The following is a 16755-nucleotide window of genomic DNA, read 5'->3' on the forward strand; positions in this document are numbered from 1 at the left end:
CTGTTTGATTTCTCTTTAAAACGCTGCGTATTTTTTTTATGCAGCAGTATATTCCAGTTATATATAGTTTAACACTGGCAAGGGCCAAATAATGAGTACTTGCAATTTTGCTGATATTGTGTTTTTTAATAAGAGGCTTAACTTTGTGAGGGTTTGTTTCAGGTTAAACTTTGTAAAAACGTACTTCTTGGATCAAGGGAAATTGCAACTTTCTCTCATTTCATTGCAACACTACAATCCCTCATGAAACACGTGACTTTTATTCTTTCATTCATTTCATTTTCAATTTTCTCTGGGTGTATCTCTGTTTTCTTTAACTTAATGAAAGAGACAGACAGTCACACTCAATATCCATGTCTATCTTATAACACTGAATCCCAAATTCTTTCTTAAACCATTCTCTGTAGCCACTAAGTTTCACCTGCAGACACTAGTGTTTGTTTTTATACAGAGCTGTCTTGAGACAAGGTGTAAATTGAGACCAATCATACAGTAGAAAAGCTGGACACGGAGTGGCTATGTCCATAAGAGTCTATCAAAGTGTCTTTAACTCATCATATCTCATGTAGATGGTTTAGGTCCTTGTCAACGATATTATTGATAAATCATTAGTACACTCATCATCATTGTTAAAGCCCTTTTAAAATACTGCACTGATTATTTCCAATGTAAATAGTGCACTTGTCTCCCTCGATGTTTTTCCCACTACAATTGTACAGTAAAAAAAGCACAGACTTACAGTATTCACAGCATTACTTTACCAGCATTTGTATAGGCCTAATTAGGTCATATATGAGTCACTACCTGGCACTTGGAACACTGGTGGCCATTGTGATTGTGGTGCTGTAATGCTCTATAAAGTGGCATTGTGCTGCTCTGTCTTCTGCTGCCACGGACAGAGCGGCCGGAAACCAATAGAGCAATGCATGCCTCCGCAACTATGATCAAATTTATAGTTTACCGGGTATATTTATGATGTGACTAATCCAGAGAGAGAAATCTAACACGGTAAGAAGATATTGTTTCAGAAAGTCAGAAATCTCCAAAATTATTTTCAGTATCACTCAGTGGATGATCAAAGAGTTCAAAGTAGATCTGAAGGACCTGAACAATGTTTCATTATAATGTCTCAGAAGATTGTAACATCACACATGACATGCACACACAAAGACACTAACAGATAAACATGCACACACGCTGTTATTGGTTGTAGGACCCAAGATACTTAACGAGACTGACACTAAAGCCTTAAAAAACTGTTGTGATTCTTAGAAAATGAAGGCAGTGCTTTGAGATCGACTCTATTTAATTTACTTAATGTTTTTTGATGGAACATTAGGATTTTTATGTGGTGAACGAAAGATCATGTATTTGTCTTTGTCCCTGGTACAGAGCAGCTGAGACTGGGAAGAGGCGAGGGAAGACAGGACAAAACACACACACATACACACTTCTCAACAATATGGTACCACAAGCAAATGTACACTCATCCCCTTTGTTCTATTGTTCTTCTCCATTCAGCAGAAGTCCTCGTAGTGTTTACATAAATGCCTCAAACAAAGATTTGTCCTTAAAAACTACTGTATTCAGTAAACACATACAGTTGACAAGTTTTTTTTTTAAAAGAGCTTTTATGTTTGTAATCGTAAAAATGTGAACACACACTGTTTCCTCTCAGTACAGGATACAACTTTTATTTAATTTTACTGACAGACAGAGAAAAAGGGTTATTGAAGGACATCAGGCACGAAATGATAAAATAAATTAAATGTTCCCTTAACAGCCTCCTGTGGCTTTTCAAAGAAAAAAAGGTAACCAGAGAAACACATTAAATAAAAAATAATTACAAGAAGAAAATTCAAGAGGAGAAAAAATAGGTTTGTCATCATTTGGGGTGGATTTGTGGAACTTGAAGGTGTTCAGACATTTTAGACATAACCTTTGACCTGTGTGGCAGGAGCCCTACGAGGACTGCTTTCTCCACTGCTGAAGGTGGGAGAGCCGGCCAAGCCAGGGGGACTTGACCCGGCATAGAGCAGAGATCCCCCGATGAGGAGCAAAGCTGACGCCCCCCAGCCGATGTACAGGGCAGGACCGAGCTCACGCTTGTGTGGAGCCGCCACATGTGGGTCATAGAAATCCCTGATGATGGAGTGGGCAGTCCAGCAGACGGGCACAAGGTAAAGGAACCCTGCAATTGCAAAAAGGGCGCCAGAAATGCGAGCAATGCGGGCCTTAAGGCTGTTAACGCCGACGCATTTGGTGCACTTGACTCCCAGGATCCCCAGAGCCAGAGCCAGGCCACAGAGCAGGATGGAGAAGACGGTGAGGCCGCGGGCAGCCTGCATGTCACTGGGCAGAGCCAGCAAGCTATCATACACCTTACACTGGATCTGACCTGTGCTCTGCACGATGCAAGTCATCCAAAGGCCTTCCCAGATGATCTGAGCCGTTACTATGTTGTTACCGATGAAGGCTGTGACCCTCCACAGGGGGATGGCACAGACTACTAACCCACCTACCCAGCCCACAAGGGACATGATGAGGCCCAGCAACTGCATGCCCGTGGTTGCCATGGCAAAAGGTGTTGTTAGAATCAGATGGATTTGGTCTTGGTTTTATACCAGTCTCTGCTGCACAGGGCCGACTTATAGTCCCACAGAGAAATGTGACAGTCTGAGGCACCAGTGGTCCACTCCTAGATCCTCAGTCTGTGTGGGATGACGTTGATAAGGTCAGCTATGGTTAGACAAGGACGAGTACCCTGAAATTCAGACAGTGACAAAAAAAAGCAGAACCAGTTTTAGTTATTTTCTCGGAATGAACAGTGAAGCAAAACACTGACAAAAAAAACTCCTATATAACATCATATCTTGTTATTTATTAGCATTACATTAGCAAAGTATGAAAAGTCTAATGGAGCATATATTTATCATAAATATTTGGAAACAGATTGGGAGGCCCATGTTTAGTGGATTCCAGTGAGAAGCACAGAGAATAGCCTTCTTTGAAACGTCTGTGGGTGTCGAACTACGCCTTGCCGGGTGAGTGGATTATCTCAGAAAAACATGAGGAGACTCTGAACACAAGCAGCTTTCATGCAAGCTTTGTAGAGTGGGCCAGGAGGACCTGTATCATCTATTTGTCAAAGCTTTCACAGTTTACCAATACTATGAATCAAAGCCACTGAGAATGAGATCAATGCAGAGATTGCCTCATGACACTGATCATCGAGGGGATACGTTTTACTCCCTACTGGATAAGAATGTACTCAATAATCTCTAAAAAAACTTTAATGAGAGGTTATTTGATACAAAAAGTTACACTCTGTACTGTACCAGGGCAGATAACAATGGATGATATGAATCTTAGACACCAGAAGGAATATTCTCCTGTTGTTACAACATTTTGTATTTGCAGTCAAAGAAATAAACAATTCCTAATTTTCCTTTTGACCAGCCCAAAATTCCCAAAAGGCCTCTGGATTTCCCTGGACCTCTCCATTGAAACCTGCCTCTAACATTGCAATTAAACAAGAACAATTGCCTCAAGCATCCTTTACACTGAGATATATTCAAAACAAATCACAGCAAACATGTTTCCTATTATTAGTTTTTCAGTCAAGGCCAAAGCATTAGTGAAATTATTGAAAATGTCACCGATGCACTGATACACTGGGTGTTATCATGGATATTTACCTCAAATGAAGTATTCTGGGCTTTCACTGCTCCCCCTGGAGATGATCCACAGGCTAGTGTTTGTCTTTGGGTCCTTTGCTTGTGTAGATCAGTTGTGGATGCCCTGAGAGTTCAGTTCAGTCAGCAGGAAGGCCGGAGAGCAACGGCGGCTCGGTCTCAGAGGTCGGGTGAACTGCAGTGGAGACGGGCGATCAGCTTCAACACCCAAGACTGGACTGGAGATGGGGCTGCCCTCTGAGATGCCAGCGTGAGTCTGTGTGGCAGTGGGCCGAAGCATGCGCTTGTGTGCACGACTCTGTTGGTGTGTGAATGCGTGAATGTGTTAGAGTGTGTCTCCCAGTGCCTGGTGTACGGGCACAATGCCCTGCTGTTCTGCTGTGCCCTCCCTCCCTGCTCCTTGTCAACCTCTGTCCCAGCCCTGCAGCCCCACACATCCATCTAACTCAGCAATCCCCTTTTTCTCCTCTTATTGAACTTGGTCTCACTTGTTCATTTATGAGAGCCTTCTCTTCTCTTCTACCCTGCTTTTTCACTTTTCAGTCTGTTTATGGGTTTCATTGAAGTTTTTGAGTGTGAGGAGTTTGTCCTTATGCACCCTCTTGTTCACTGTTCTGACAGGGAAAAAGTGGTTCATTGTAGATTATAAATGGATTTTTAAATTAACAAATATATTAACCAGACTGGATAGATTCTGAAAAGATAGAGTTTATACTGGAATGAGGCTCAGATGCTGCAAATACTAGAACAGATGATCAGAGGAGCCTCATTTTTGCCACCGTGCAGGCGACCTGGATTGAAGAACGGATGAAGCCTGTCTGTGAAGTTATCTGTGAAGGTGTGAATGTGGACCCCAGATTCTGCACAGTAGAAAGACACATGGCCTTCTGTGTAATCCAGAAACACGGCCACCTTCCGGGGTCTCTGCTCCAGAGCCACCGAGGTGACAGGCGAGGTGTTGGCGATGTATTGGCCTCCAGCCTTCAGGCTTAGAGTCCAGAAACCATTTGCAGGGCAGATGGTGAACTTTCCCTTCCTGTTTATGGACTGTCTGGCGACACCCAGGTGCCATTCGATCTTCTCGCCAACCTCCACCTCCCAGTGGTACCTCCCGCTGCTGAAGCTTTCTTTGGCCAGCACGTTCGCCACCCGGTCAAACCGTTTGGGGTGATCGGGAACCTCCTGAAGCTTGTCCATGTGCCTCATCTGTTTTCTGTCATTTGAGACAGAAAGGAAGGGGTGGGCTGTCTTCACACAGAGGTTGACATCCACTAAGAAGAATGGAGGAGAAAAAGTCAAGAATGAATCAAACAGTAGTGATATCTTAAATAACATAAGAGACTGGGTCGGAGGGATTCAGTCTTATATTTTAGGTTTCAAAACTGCAAACCCTGTAAATCCTTGACTAAGAAAAAAAAAGCATTTGATTTTTTTTTTTTATAAATCCCAAAAAGGAATGCAAAAATATACTTGTAAATTTAGAGCACATTACCTGTGTATTTCTCTATTCTTCTAAGTTCTGAGGAAAATACACAAGAAAACCAAACATCACTATCATTGAATTTATTGTAAAATGCAGATTAAATACAGTAAGATAAACGTTAACCTTCTCACCTGCTTTGGAGAGTCTGTTGACTTCTACCTTTATTTTTTCCAGTATGTCTGACAATGCTTTTCTGGTGGCCCCGACACAAGGATCAGTTTCTATGGTAACCTTGGACCAGTCCTTCATCTCATAGGGCGACTAAGGGAAGACAATGTTCAGCACAACATAACAATACAGCTTCACCATTGTCATCATGTTGTCTGGAGTGGAACAAGATGCTTACCGTGGCAACTTGCTTCGAATCATCACTCTCATCAGACATCCGAGGATCAGGGTTGTTGGTATCCCTCTTCAGCTCACGCACTTCCTGCTCGATCTCTTTCACCAGCGTTTCTACTTTCTGCTCCTCCTCTTTCTGTTTCTCCTCAATTGCAGCAACGACCGCCTTGTGATTCTTCTCCATGGTCTTTACAAGGACAGAGAAGACCTTCTGACTCTCTCGCACCTCTCTGAGATAAGAGGTCTGAGTGGACATTATCATCATCATTTAATAGTATGTTTTGAAGAGTCAACAAAGATTACAATTATTTTAATTGTTTAAAAAGGTTTCAACTCACCTTTTGAAGCACAAGAGAATATTTCAGTCTTTCTATCTTCTGCAACCTTTCCTGAATCATTTGCTCAGCATCTATAACCTGCCAATGTGCAACACTGACATAAGCACTCACAAATATACTTGATTTTTTTTTTTTTCAGATTGAATCACCTGTGATTTAATGACAGACAAAATCAAAAAGGTACCATTTCCTCATCAGGTGTTTTTTGTGGTCGAGACTTCCTGTAGTTATCGGAGACATCTGCCAGAATGCAGTTGACACTGAGGTCGGGCCTGTCAGTGAACGGTCTCTTACAGTGGGGACAGTATTTGGACTGATGTCGCGTCCAGTAGTGGCACAGACAGGACAAGCAGAAGCTGTGTCCACATGGGATGGTCACAGGGCTGGTGAAGATGTCTCGACACAGAGAGCACAAAAATGGCTTCTCCGGGAGGAGGCTGATGGTCGAGGCCATACTCTGAAAAAGACCATGACATGATGTCAACAAAGTACAAAGCAAAGCTTTTCCTGGTTGTTTTTTTAATTCAAAGTCCTCCATGTTTGGAGTTAAGGGAGTTGTGTTTGAATGGTAAATAAGGTAACACAATGGAAGCTTATCGTTCATGTGAGAATTGTGTAAATCATTTGTGAGTGCATCGCTGTCATGGACATCTCAAGTGGATTCCTCTGTTTTAGGAAAACAAATTTATGATATTGATGGAAAGAAAAAAGATAGTTTCTTCTTGTCTGCATGTGGCTCTGGAAAGTTTCTATGTGGTCATCTTATTTGCAAGTGACTCCGGAAAGTTTCTCATCAAGTGGCTCTGAAAGGTTTCTTTTGTTTTACTCTCCGCATTTAATTGACGACTCCCCTGTGTCCTTATCTTGTGACCTGCGACCAACTCAGTATCACCGAAAGCAGATACAAAGGGAATGGGGGTGACTGTCAACTGTTTGTCACACTGTATAAAAGCTGCCCTACGGAGGAGTGACGTTGAGCAATGCTGGACATCCTTCTTTGAGTGTACATGTATTTGCTCCTTCTTGCAAGAATAAATGTCCGATATGTTTGATTTTGAACCTAGCCTCTGAGTAATTTTTCTGACAGATATAGAAAGAGTTTTGACAGATGATATTAGCTGAAAATCTAATATTCTGCTTAAATGTGGTGGAACCAAATTCTAACACGGTCGAAAATGAAAAGTGAAGCACAAGTACCTCAAAGTTGTACTTCAGTAAATGCACTCTATTACTTTCCACCACTGTATGTTGTTACATGGTTGTCTTCTGAAGCCACATAGCTTACTACAAATTTGATTAAAAAAAAGAAGAAATTGGAAATCTACATTGCTTTTGATAAATGTACAGTGATATCAGTTCAATCATCCAAACATAGGTGAATTTACAAAGAAATGGGAAAACCCAAACATCTTCACTGCAGCTATGCAGCACTTCAGGACAAGTAAGACATTGTGTTCTTCAGCAGAAGAGTGCAATTATTTTACTGATTAACATTGGACTCTACCTTTCAGACTTCTGACTGTCACGACATTTTAGTTCTTTGTGATTAACGGAAGCAGGTAAATATGTTGTCAAACTGGTAGCAACCAAGCTGTGTATGACATCAATGGGGAGCTATAACACAACACAAAGCAGTAACTACTTTCAACTTAACATTGATTTTCATCTAATGTATAATTCCTCTGTTCTGACTCGCATAGGAAACAACCATCGGTTATGTAATATGCTCGTAAATGATTAAGAGGACTGAGAGAAAAATCTGAAATTGTGTATAAAAAGAAATCAATATGAAACCAGTTAGAAAGGGAAATGTGGTCTTACCTATCCCAGCTGATCTTCCCCACTGCTGTCAGTCTGCACTGCTTCTACTCAAAGTTTTAGGTAATAGTATGTAGAGACGACACTTGTTTCACCCTCAGCAGGTGCACAAAGGTATGCCTGTTATCTAGGAAAAGGGCAGTGGTTCAGACAATGGCATGCTAAGGTGAGACTCCACCCTCGATGTTATTTGAGCTACACATTGACTAACCCAACGACAAGACAACAGGGAATGTTGGAGTTTGAATAAAGTGGTAAGAGTGCACACAGAACAACCACGACTAACTAAAACTACAATTGCCTTTATTTTAAATTTATTCATTTACAATTTTATTTAGCTATAAGATTTTGTTGTGACTTTAGCCATCAGAAACCCCCTTAAAAGTCTGTGCCAAAACAATGGAATACTATACATCACTTGACGTATGATATAAGTGCATATTGTAAAAAAGGAGAATGGTTCAGCCTAAAGGTAGTTAAACATTAACATATAGTTTGGTATCAGGAAAGCCAGAAGGCTTTTTTGTTGTTGTTACAATTAGATACAAAGAACGTGTGATGTCAAGTTTTTCATCCTGAAAAGCAGGTCATCAGTCAGATCACGCTGCTGCTCGAGGAGCTGCAAAGAAGCGATTGATGAAGATTGAGTTGAAGTTCTGTCTGACAGGTGGGAATACTCTGTCCTCCATGTTCTCTATTGCCACCTGTGCAGTTCCGCCTGCTGATCCACCGACTGCACCGCCGATGATACCGTAAAGAACCATCCCCCCTGGTCCCTCTATAGACCCAAACAGGGCGCCCATCACGGCCCCGACAACAACCCCCGTACCGAGTCCTCTGGCCAGAGAAGTTCTGAGCCAGCTATTGTCCATCTCTGCTTTGGCTCTAATGTCTGCGCTCACATTGGCAGTGTAAACATCCTTCTGGCAAAACAGCTCCTCTTCTATGTACTGCTTCTCCAGCTCAGTCCACGTCTTCTCGATATCTGCCGTCATCTGCTTCCTGAGCTTCTTTTCCTCCTTCTTCACGCAGTCCTCTGCCTTCTGGAAAGTTCTGCTGGAGAAGAAGCCCCCTCCCACCGAGGCCACTATCATCTCGATATTCCTCAGCAGCTCCCTGTCTTTGCTCTGGTCTCTCCAGTTCTTGTTGAAAATGTGAAAGCGTCCACCATACTTCTCAATCAGCTCTTTCAGGAACCAGTCTGTCTTCTTCACCCTGTTTTCCAAAGCAGGCCCATCCACATTTCCTTCATAAGCCAGCAGGACCATGCAGTGTTTCAGACAGTGTCTCCCGAAGCGTTTCTTCATTAGTCTGGAAGTTGACATGTCATTCAGGGAGATGTTCTCCAAGTCAAAGGCAACAAGAAAGGCATGCGGACCAGGTATACATAAGCACTTAGACCTTCTGAGCTCCATCTTCGTCTTGGCCTGAGACATATCCTTGTCATAGATGTTTGGTCCGTTGATCACAGCCACTCGTCGCCCGGCCAGCTCTCCACTGTTCTTCATGCTGTCAGAAATGCTGGTGACATCCTTAGAAAACACCTGTCTGCCAAGTATGGCGTTAGTGAGGAGGAACTGAGAGGGTCCACTGCTACCGACCACCATAAGCCTCAGTTCTACAGGACATCCTGTGAAAAGAAGGTAGTTTAGTTCAGTTTGAGAAATAACTCACTTGAACACAAAACAATAATGTGCTTTAACACACCATAGAGCCTTCCGCCAGTCTAATAAGGTATAGACGAGGTTGAGGTTGCATATAAGGTAGAAATACCACGAATTACCACTTTACAGTAATAGTTTTTGCTTTTTAGTACTATTTTTTTTATTTTGCTGGTTTTAATGCTAAGCCCTTTAAATGCAAAGCCTGTATTACAGATTTTTTTTTTTTTTACCTCTTGCAGGTCAACTGAGCTGATGGTCAAACTCTTTTTTTTTTTCTAAAGAATGCTGGAAAGACATATTATATAAATTATTATGGAGGATCATCGTGGAGGGTGTCATACGTTCTCTTTTCTTATGTTGTATTTCAGTGCATGCATGTGCTCAGTTGATACACTCAGTTTACATTTTCTCTAGAGATTAAAAATGGTAGTGCAACATTTCAATTTTACCTCATTTGGTTATGAATTTCTAAACAGCTTGCAGCTTTATATCACATTTGCATTATTTTTGAAATATTGGGGGAGTGTTGCATTTTATTTTGCTTGTTTGTTGGTTAATGACAGGGTCCAATGAAAATATAAGTAACCCTGGGGAAGTGAAGTAAAACACAAGTCACAAGTCTCTGTCCCCCTTCCTGATCCAAGTAACTTTCATACAGCCCCCCTGTTACATGCAACTTGATATTCCACCTTTGTACTTTTATAACATAAGTAAAGAATAAACAAAACAAGAGGTCATCTCATGTCCACATGGTTTTGTTAGCCCCACTTGTATATATTTTAAATCCGAAAGCTTACCTTTCTTCTTTTTCTTATCCATTTTGGCAGATTTACACCAGATTAATTATTTCAGTCCAGCAGCTTCTCACTCAACACACTTGCTTGTATTCAGTGAAAACATATCCCTGTCTGTTCCACCTCTGCCTCTCTGTCTCAGCTGATTATTGGGTACCACATTTAATATCAAGTGGAAAATGTCCTCGGGGTTGAGAGCTGGCAGTGACCACATTTATTGACAACTCTGGTGACATTACTGAATAAATTACTGCGAATTGTCACTTTGAAATAATATGGCGAAGGGTGGGAGTAGTTGATTTGGATTTGGCCCAGTCCATTGGCTCACTTACATAGAGAATCATATCATGTGTTTTGTATATCGAACATCGCCACAGACTCTGATGTGTTAGTGCTGATCAGAGGTGCTCATATAACGATGAGAAGCACTTAATCAGAGATGTTTGTCCACCAACAGATCATTTTTGGCTCTTAACCTCAAAATGATAAAGACATTTAATTAACTGTAACCCCAGCAAGGGCATTTTTTTTTCTTTTTGTACATATTTGTAAGTATTTTTTGTCTGTATTAAGACAAAAGCTCTGTGACCCTGCAAGGTTATTTTTAGTGCACTGGACTGTTTTTTTTTCCCGGGTCAGGGAAATCAATAGCTCATTAAATTACTTTGATTCTATCTGAGTGCAGCACAAATTTATATTCCAAGTATAGACTATGGGTCTTTCTGTATTGTTACTGCGACAACAAATATCATGTTTACAAGGAGCTGATGATACTTCATTCAGCCTCATTCAAAAAGATAGGCACACAGATAGGCTATATATAAATCCAGTATGCAGCTGTCCACACATTTTTCTCACATATATGCTACATCTAAAGTTTGATATAGCCTAAGTAAATTATAAACTGTGATAATACAATAGCTGGAAATAAGTGATGATTAAAGTCCAGTATGCAGGTGGCAAACAAAGATGCTGTATTCTTGAATTAAAAAACATAATTTTCTTGAAATATTAAAAAGCATATCTTAGCTATTTTGGAGTGGTGTTGGGAAGGTTTGGCCCTGAAAGGATTGCCAAGTCCACCATTTACTTTTTTTAAGTGATTTTTCCAGTTGAAAAAAAGAGTCTTTACTGCTCTATATTTTCATGTAGCCCTATGTATAATTTTGTTTTGTTTTAGATTACTGGTACCTTCTTCAATTTAAACTGTATTATCCCTGGTTCTTCTGTGTTTACATGGTAGGAAGTAGGCTCAAAACGGTAGAAAGGGTTAAACAAATAAACCTATTAACTCGCTCATACTCTTATTGCTGCAATTAGGACAAATTATCTGGCACTGAAGTGTAAAAAAAAAAGAAGTATTTTTTTTGCAGTAAACTTAGTGTCCACAGCAGCCGATTGTAGACCAACAAGTAATTCTTCTCCAGTAAAACAGCGTCTCTGTGTGGACAAACTGTGAAACACACAAAGAGGAAATCACATAATGCATTTCCTGTTTGGAGGAGGGACGACAGAGCTACCAGAAACATTGGAAACCGTAGACGTATATACTTATATATGTATACATATACATGAAATCAAAAATGATTTAACACACATTTGTCGGCTGGTTACATCGTTGTCATACAAACTGAGGGAGACGGACGCTGCGGCACGTGAGTCTGCGGTAGTTACACATGAACAGCACACAGATTAAACACTCGCTTCGCGCGGCCAGGCGAGCCCTCTCTCCCGGCCTGCGCTGCTTCTCTGGCGGGGAAGTGACTGAGGATGTGCCTGAATGGTCTGCGGGCTCTCCACACCTCGCAGAGGAGGCGTCTCTCTATGTGCACGTGAGCTGGCTTTGGTCAACTATGCAGAGATACGAGCACATATCTGAACTTGCGTATGCGTGTTTCAGTCCTCCGTAAGTTCCCCCACCCCCTCCCCAGTCATACCATCCTCTTCCGTCCCTCCGCAGTGGCCATACTGTCTCAGAAGGTGCTCCTACTGCAACTTTAACAAGTACATCCCCAAACAGAACAACGACCACATCATGACGAAGTGCCTTCAGAGGGAGACTGAGACTCTGCTGCAGCTCAGTCAAGTCTCCTGGTACTGATTCGTTTGTCCTTCCATGTGAAATCAGCTAGTAGCTCTACCCTGCAGCTTCCTCTTCATCACCCTTCTTTTTTTTTCTTCTTTTTTTTTTTTTTTTTTTTCCATATGCAGCATCACGTCAGTGTTTTTTGGTGGTGGGACTCCGAGCCTGGCTCACCCCTCGACCATCGCTGCGGTCCTCGAGTCTGTTTCCAGGCAGGTGAATCTCTCACATGACGCTGAGGTCACACTCGAGGTCAACCCCACTCCCGTGGGAATGTCAAAGCTGGAGGACTACTGCCGTGCCGGGGTGAATCGATTTTCCATAGGGGTCCAGGTAAACATCATACATGGATTTTTCTCATCACGGAAATGATGGTGTTGCTTACACTTTTATCTCACATTTTCAGTCGTTCAGTCTTTGCAGGATGAGCACTTGAAAAGTCTGGGAAGAGACCACACTTCTCATGAGGCTCTGCAAACTATCGGGGAAGCCATGAGGCTGTGCCCCGGCAGGGTGTCGGTGGATGTCATGTTCGGACGGCCCAAGCAGACAGTTGAATCCTGGGGAACGGAGTTGTCGGAGCTGTTGAGGGTTTGTGACGACCACGTGTCTCTGTACCAGCTTACCCTGGAGCGAGGCACTCAGCTATTTAAACAGGTGCAGAGCGGATGTGTGACCGTGCCCGCCGAAGATGTGACGGCAGAGATGTACCAGTGTGCCAGGAAGACGCTCCACCGGCGTGGCTTCCATCAGTACGAGGTGTCCAACTTCGCAAGACGCGTAAGTCCTCAGCAGAACGACATTTCACTGATGATCAACCTCAGGATCTCTTCTCTCCCCACATTATGAGGCATTAATTCCCTCACAAAGATGAGAAGAAAGGCAAGTTTAATAGTTTATTCGAGTACTGAAGGCAAAGATATTTGAAGCTTTACGTAATTCAGTGACTGACTGATTTGCGGTCCCTTTAAAGGTCTGCAGATGTTGTCCTTCTCTGTTGTTGACCAATCAAAATGTAATGAACAAACACACATTACGAATAAACCTTTTTTTCAAACGTGAATCCACTTTTGACCTTAAAAAAACAGAGAAATATACAGTAATTGTAGATTGTGTAGTTGTTCTGCTTTGTAGGCATCTGTATCCTCACTGTATAATTAACAGTGCTTAGGTCACCAAAATTAAACCATAGAGGCGTACTGCTTTTTGTTTTTATTTCCGGATATAATTGAGTGTTATTGAGCTTTTTTTTGTTTTCGTTGTGTTGTGTTCATCAACACTCCATTATCAAGGCAGCTGTGTCCTCTAAATTGCTCCATATTGCCCCATAAACACATCGGAGAGCAACAATTACGACGGCACTAATGCATTTTCTTTTTGGTATGCAGAATTCGGTGAGTCACCACAATATGAGCTACTGGAGAGGCAAACAATACATCGGCGTTGGCCCAGGTAATAATATCCAGATTAAAAGCAGTGAATTATGTTGATTGTAGTCGTCATTTTTGATGTGCGTATGTTAACAGGAGCACACGGGCGGTTTGTTCCCCTGGGGGAGGGAGGTGTTGTTCGGGAGGCCCGGACCCAGACTCTGGAGCCTGACGTGTGGATCCGTGAAGTGCAACAGAGGGGGCATGGCACGCGGAGGCGGATTCAACTCGGCCATCTTGAACTGTGAGTTGTTGCACTTACAGGCTGTCTTGTACCAAAAATATTACACAAGAAGACAGCTGCAACTTCCAGAAATACTCTGCACATGTGAAATGTAACGATTAAGTATCGGCCAATCAACAGAGTGCGAGTAACAGTGTGTAGAGGTTGTGTACATGTGCTCCTTATATGAGACATTCTGTCCCAGTAAAACACTATTATCAGACTTGTGTTAAGCTCATTTACCCTCTCTGTCCTTGTTTGTGTCTCATCAATGTGAGGCTTAGCTCTGACACGTTTGTTTGACAGATTGGAGGAAGTATTGGTGATGGGACTGAGGATGACTAAGGGCATTAGTCACAAGGTGAAGCACACACTCACAATGAACCCTTCACACCTCTATGAAGTTTTGTGAGATGTGAGACATAATCATGTTTGTTTGTGGTTATTTTCTTGTATTCAAAAGCACTGGGAGTTGTTTAGCCCTAAGCAGGGCCTCCATAAAGTCTTTGGGGCATCTGTCGATGTCCAAGAGTTGCTACAGAGCGGGCAACTGATTCTCGATGACAGGTGACTCATGATTATTATTTTATACCTCTGCAAAGATTGACATTTTTACTGGCAAAAAAACTGATTTTTCACCTTTGTAGGGCTGAATGTAACAATGACTTACTTTATTGATTGATATTTTATTACTATTACCTGATTAAATCATTTATAAAATGTCAAAAAATAAGGGGAAATTTCTCACAGCCCAAAGCCAAAACAGCGGTTTGTGGTCCAAAATCCAAATATATACAGGTAACTAAAATAAATGGCAAACAAGCATTAGATCCTTGACTTTTACAGGCTGGAACAAGGGGATGTTTGGCCCATTTTTGTTTGAATAATGATTAATCTACAGATTTGTTCTTTGTCAATATATCTTCTAATAAACTAACTGTTGGATCTCTACTCTTGTGTCTGAATCTCCTCTCAGGGGTCTTCGCTGCTCCTGGGATGGACTGGCTCTACTGGACAGCATACTTCCAGCTCTGCTGGTGGAGCTGGAGAGACAAACTCTTCAAATGCCACACACTCAGTTTGCTGATGGACAAACGAAGACGACCTCCAACCCGCGATGACAGTAATGTTAACAGAGCACATATTTTCATAGAAAGCCTGTTTGTGGCTGACATAAGATAAAAACAAATCGCATCTACACTTGAACAGGACTTAATGTAGATTCTCCTCCCTCTATCCTGAAAAACAGGCAGATACTGACTGCAGATCAGTCTCACAGGTCTTATTTCAGTACTAGTTACTTTTATTTAAATTCCTTATTTAAAGCTGTGCCTTTTTCCGCTCTTTGCTGCCTCCATTAAATGAGATTTTTCTAATCCAGTGTTACCTTGCTGTTTATCTTTCATAACAACTTAAACCACCACAATTTAGCCAGTAACAGTCTGTCATCTTACCGCAGTTATAATAGAAATGAAATAACGCTCCTTTATATTGTAATGTCCCTGTGTTGTCCTTCACACTTGTTGGGATGAGAACTGGAATATTACATGTTCAAATATTTTTAAAACCTTCAAGGTGCTGTCATACAATTATTACTAAGACCGAATTTATTTTCATTAAGTCTTTATTGTCGTTTAAACAGGATTATGACTCACCAGTACACAGGACATTGTTTGAACAGATATGCGAGCCTTCTAAGTAAACCGTACGTCGATTGAGAATACTGATAATTTCTGCTGCTTTTGTAAACACACATAATTAATGTGTCTCTTTAAGACTCCTCCAGCTCCGCTGTCACAAGGACAGATACAGGAGATCATTCCTGCCCACTGCAATAAGACTGTACAATAACTCACCTCTGGCAAAATCCATCACACAACAATAACACTGTTGTCTGTGTTTCTTGCTTGTTTAAATATAATATATATATATATAAAAAATGTTGAGCTTTCTATATTTATATATATATATATATATAGTACTGTATATACTGTGCATTTTTATATTTAATAGTTTTTACTGTTATTTTATTGCTTTCCTGTATGTATAAATGCTGCTGTAGCAAAATAATTTCCCCTTGGGGATTAATAAAGTAACTACCTACCTACCTACCTATCCTACCTTAATCAATTTCATTACGTGTCCTCCACGGTCAGCATACTGACAAAGAAATTACATTTAATTGAGAAAAGTACTGCAGACAAGTTCATTCAAATCTCGGACTTGATCAATTGGACTGCATTTACTGTAGCTGGATGACTTTTCACATAGGATTTATATGATACCAGCTGAATGAATATTAATTTCCTGGCCAGCTCTGACTGCAGTCTGTATTCTTACAAAAGAAAATGTTGAGCTTTCTTTAAATAGACCTTTCTTTGAAAGATGTATGAAATGCGCTATTTATTCCAGAGAAAACAGAGATATTTGAGTTGTGTGGTCAATAAACAGGTGTGCTAAAATTAAACATATAATATGAATTAAAAGTTTCACTTGAATGAATGAACATTTATTTGGTTTTAAAGGAGTAGATCTGTGAAGAAAATTAACCCTTGCTTATAAACTCAAAAAACAGAACTGTTTGACTATGAGTCAAATCATGTATTATAATGAAAGACTTGTATGATGTAGCAGCATTCAAATTCAAAAAGATTTACTGACCCATCTTCCATTAAACTCTGTCTATGTACTGGAAGTACCATTAAACAAATCCAAATAGAAGACTAAAAACACACTGTATGCTGAGCATTCATTTGAGTGTCAGAGCAACAGGAAAGGCTGAGAGAAATAATCAGTGGGCTCTCTCCATGGTGCTGATTTCCGCTCGTCTCTCTTCTCGCCTGCCTCCCCCTCTTTGTCTGCTCTGACTCTTTGTTTCCTCAAAG

General features: G+C 41.2%; 4 protein-coding genes across 5 annotated transcripts; 1 reads left to right on the forward strand and 3 right to left on the reverse strand.

Moving 5' to 3' along the window:
* Positions 1–1667: 1667 nt before the first annotated feature.
* Positions 1668–2576, reverse strand: cldnk (claudin k). The gene has a single exon (XM_069148970.1). The coding sequence runs from the start codon at positions 2574–2576 to the stop codon at positions 1929–1931; it is 648 nt and encodes a 215-aa protein (XP_069005071.1). The 3' UTR covers positions 1668–1928.
* Positions 2577–4139: 1563 nt separating this feature from the next.
* btr02 (bloodthirsty-related gene family, member 2) lies at positions 4140–6312 on the reverse strand. Its single transcript, XM_069148969.1, has 6 exons — positions 6043–6312; positions 5859–5936; positions 5525–5764; positions 5310–5439; positions 5188–5214; positions 4140–4966 (listed from the first exon to the last, which is right to left on the reverse strand). The coding sequence occupies exons 1-6, from the start codon at positions 6310–6312 to the stop codon at positions 4422–4424; spliced, it is 1290 nt and encodes a 429-aa protein (XP_069005070.1). The 3' UTR covers positions 4140–4421.
* Positions 6313–8275: 1963 nt separating this feature from the next.
* LOC138197711 (GTPase IMAP family member 9) lies at positions 8276–10159 on the reverse strand. Its single transcript, XM_069148570.1, has 2 exons — positions 10138–10159; positions 8276–9306 (listed from the first exon to the last, which is right to left on the reverse strand). The coding sequence occupies exons 1-2, from the start codon at positions 10157–10159 to the stop codon at positions 8276–8278; spliced, it is 1053 nt and encodes a 350-aa protein (XP_069004671.1).
* Positions 10160–11641: 1482 nt separating this feature from the next.
* rsad1 (radical S-adenosyl methionine domain containing 1) lies at positions 11642–16007 on the forward strand. 2 transcript variants are annotated; one of them, XM_069148971.1, is made up of 9 exons: positions 11642–11966; positions 12095–12228; positions 12346–12550; positions 12632–12997; positions 13606–13669; positions 13744–13891; positions 14177–14231; positions 14334–14437; positions 14847–16007. In XM_069148971.1, exons 1-9 carry the CDS (start codon positions 11811–11813, stop codon positions 14989–14991), a joined length of 1377 nt encoding a protein of 458 aa, XP_069005072.1. In that variant the 5' UTR covers positions 11642–11810; the 3' UTR covers positions 14992–16007. The 2 variants fall into 2 exon arrangements, with proteins under 2 accessions (XP_069005072.1, XP_069005073.1); XM_069148972.1 differs by having other exon boundaries at positions 11877–12040; positions 12155–12228; positions 14847–16006.
* Positions 16008–16755: the final 748 nt, after the last annotated feature.

This window comes from Embiotoca jacksoni, unplaced genomic scaffold (genome assembly GCF_022577435.1).
Source record: "Embiotoca jacksoni isolate LCO1_2020_lvr unplaced genomic scaffold, fEmbJac1.0.p SCAF_15, whole genome shotgun sequence".
In the NCBI taxonomy this organism is placed as follows: Eukaryota; Metazoa; Chordata; class Actinopteri; family Embiotocidae; genus Embiotoca; species Embiotoca jacksoni.

What these genes read in the sequence shown, in the direction of transcription:
- cldnk (XM_069148970.1), bottom strand. Translation starts at nt 2,576, where the DNA reads ATGGCAACCACGGGCATGCAGTTGCTGGGCCTCATCATGTCCCTTGTG.
- btr02 (XM_069148969.1), bottom strand. Translation starts at nt 6,312, where the DNA reads ATGGCCTCGACCATCAGCCTCCTCCCGGAGAAGCCATTTTTGTGCTCT. An exon ending in ATTCTCTTGTGCTTCAAAAG is followed by an intron (nt 5,765 to 5,858) that starts GTGAGTTGAAAC and finishes ATGTCCACTCAG; the next exon opens with ACCTCTTATCTCAGAGAGGT. An exon ending in CAACAGACTCTCCAAAGCAG is followed by an intron (nt 5,215 to 5,309) that starts GTGAGAAGGTTA and finishes TATTTTCCTCAG; the next exon opens with AACTTAGAAGAATAGAGAAA.
- LOC138197711 (XM_069148570.1), bottom strand. Translation starts at nt 10,159, where the DNA reads ATGGATAAGAAAAAGAAGAAAG. An exon ending in GGATAAGAAAAAGAAGAAAG is followed by an intron (nt 9,307 to 10,137) that starts GTAAGCTTTCGG and finishes TTCTTTTCACAG; the next exon opens with GATGTCCTGTAGAACTGAGG.
- rsad1 (XM_069148971.1), top strand. Translation starts at nt 11,811, where the DNA reads ATGAACAGCACACAGATTAAACACTCGCTTCGCGCGGCCAGGCGAGCC. An exon ending in ATACATCGGCGTTGGCCCAG is followed by an intron (nt 13,670 to 13,743) that starts GTAATAATATCC and finishes GTATGTTAACAG; the next exon opens with GAGCACACGGGCGGTTTGTT. An exon ending in CAACTCGGCCATCTTGAACT is followed by an intron (nt 13,892 to 14,176) that starts GTGAGTTGTTGC and finishes TTTGTTTGACAG; the next exon opens with ATTGGAGGAAGTATTGGTGA.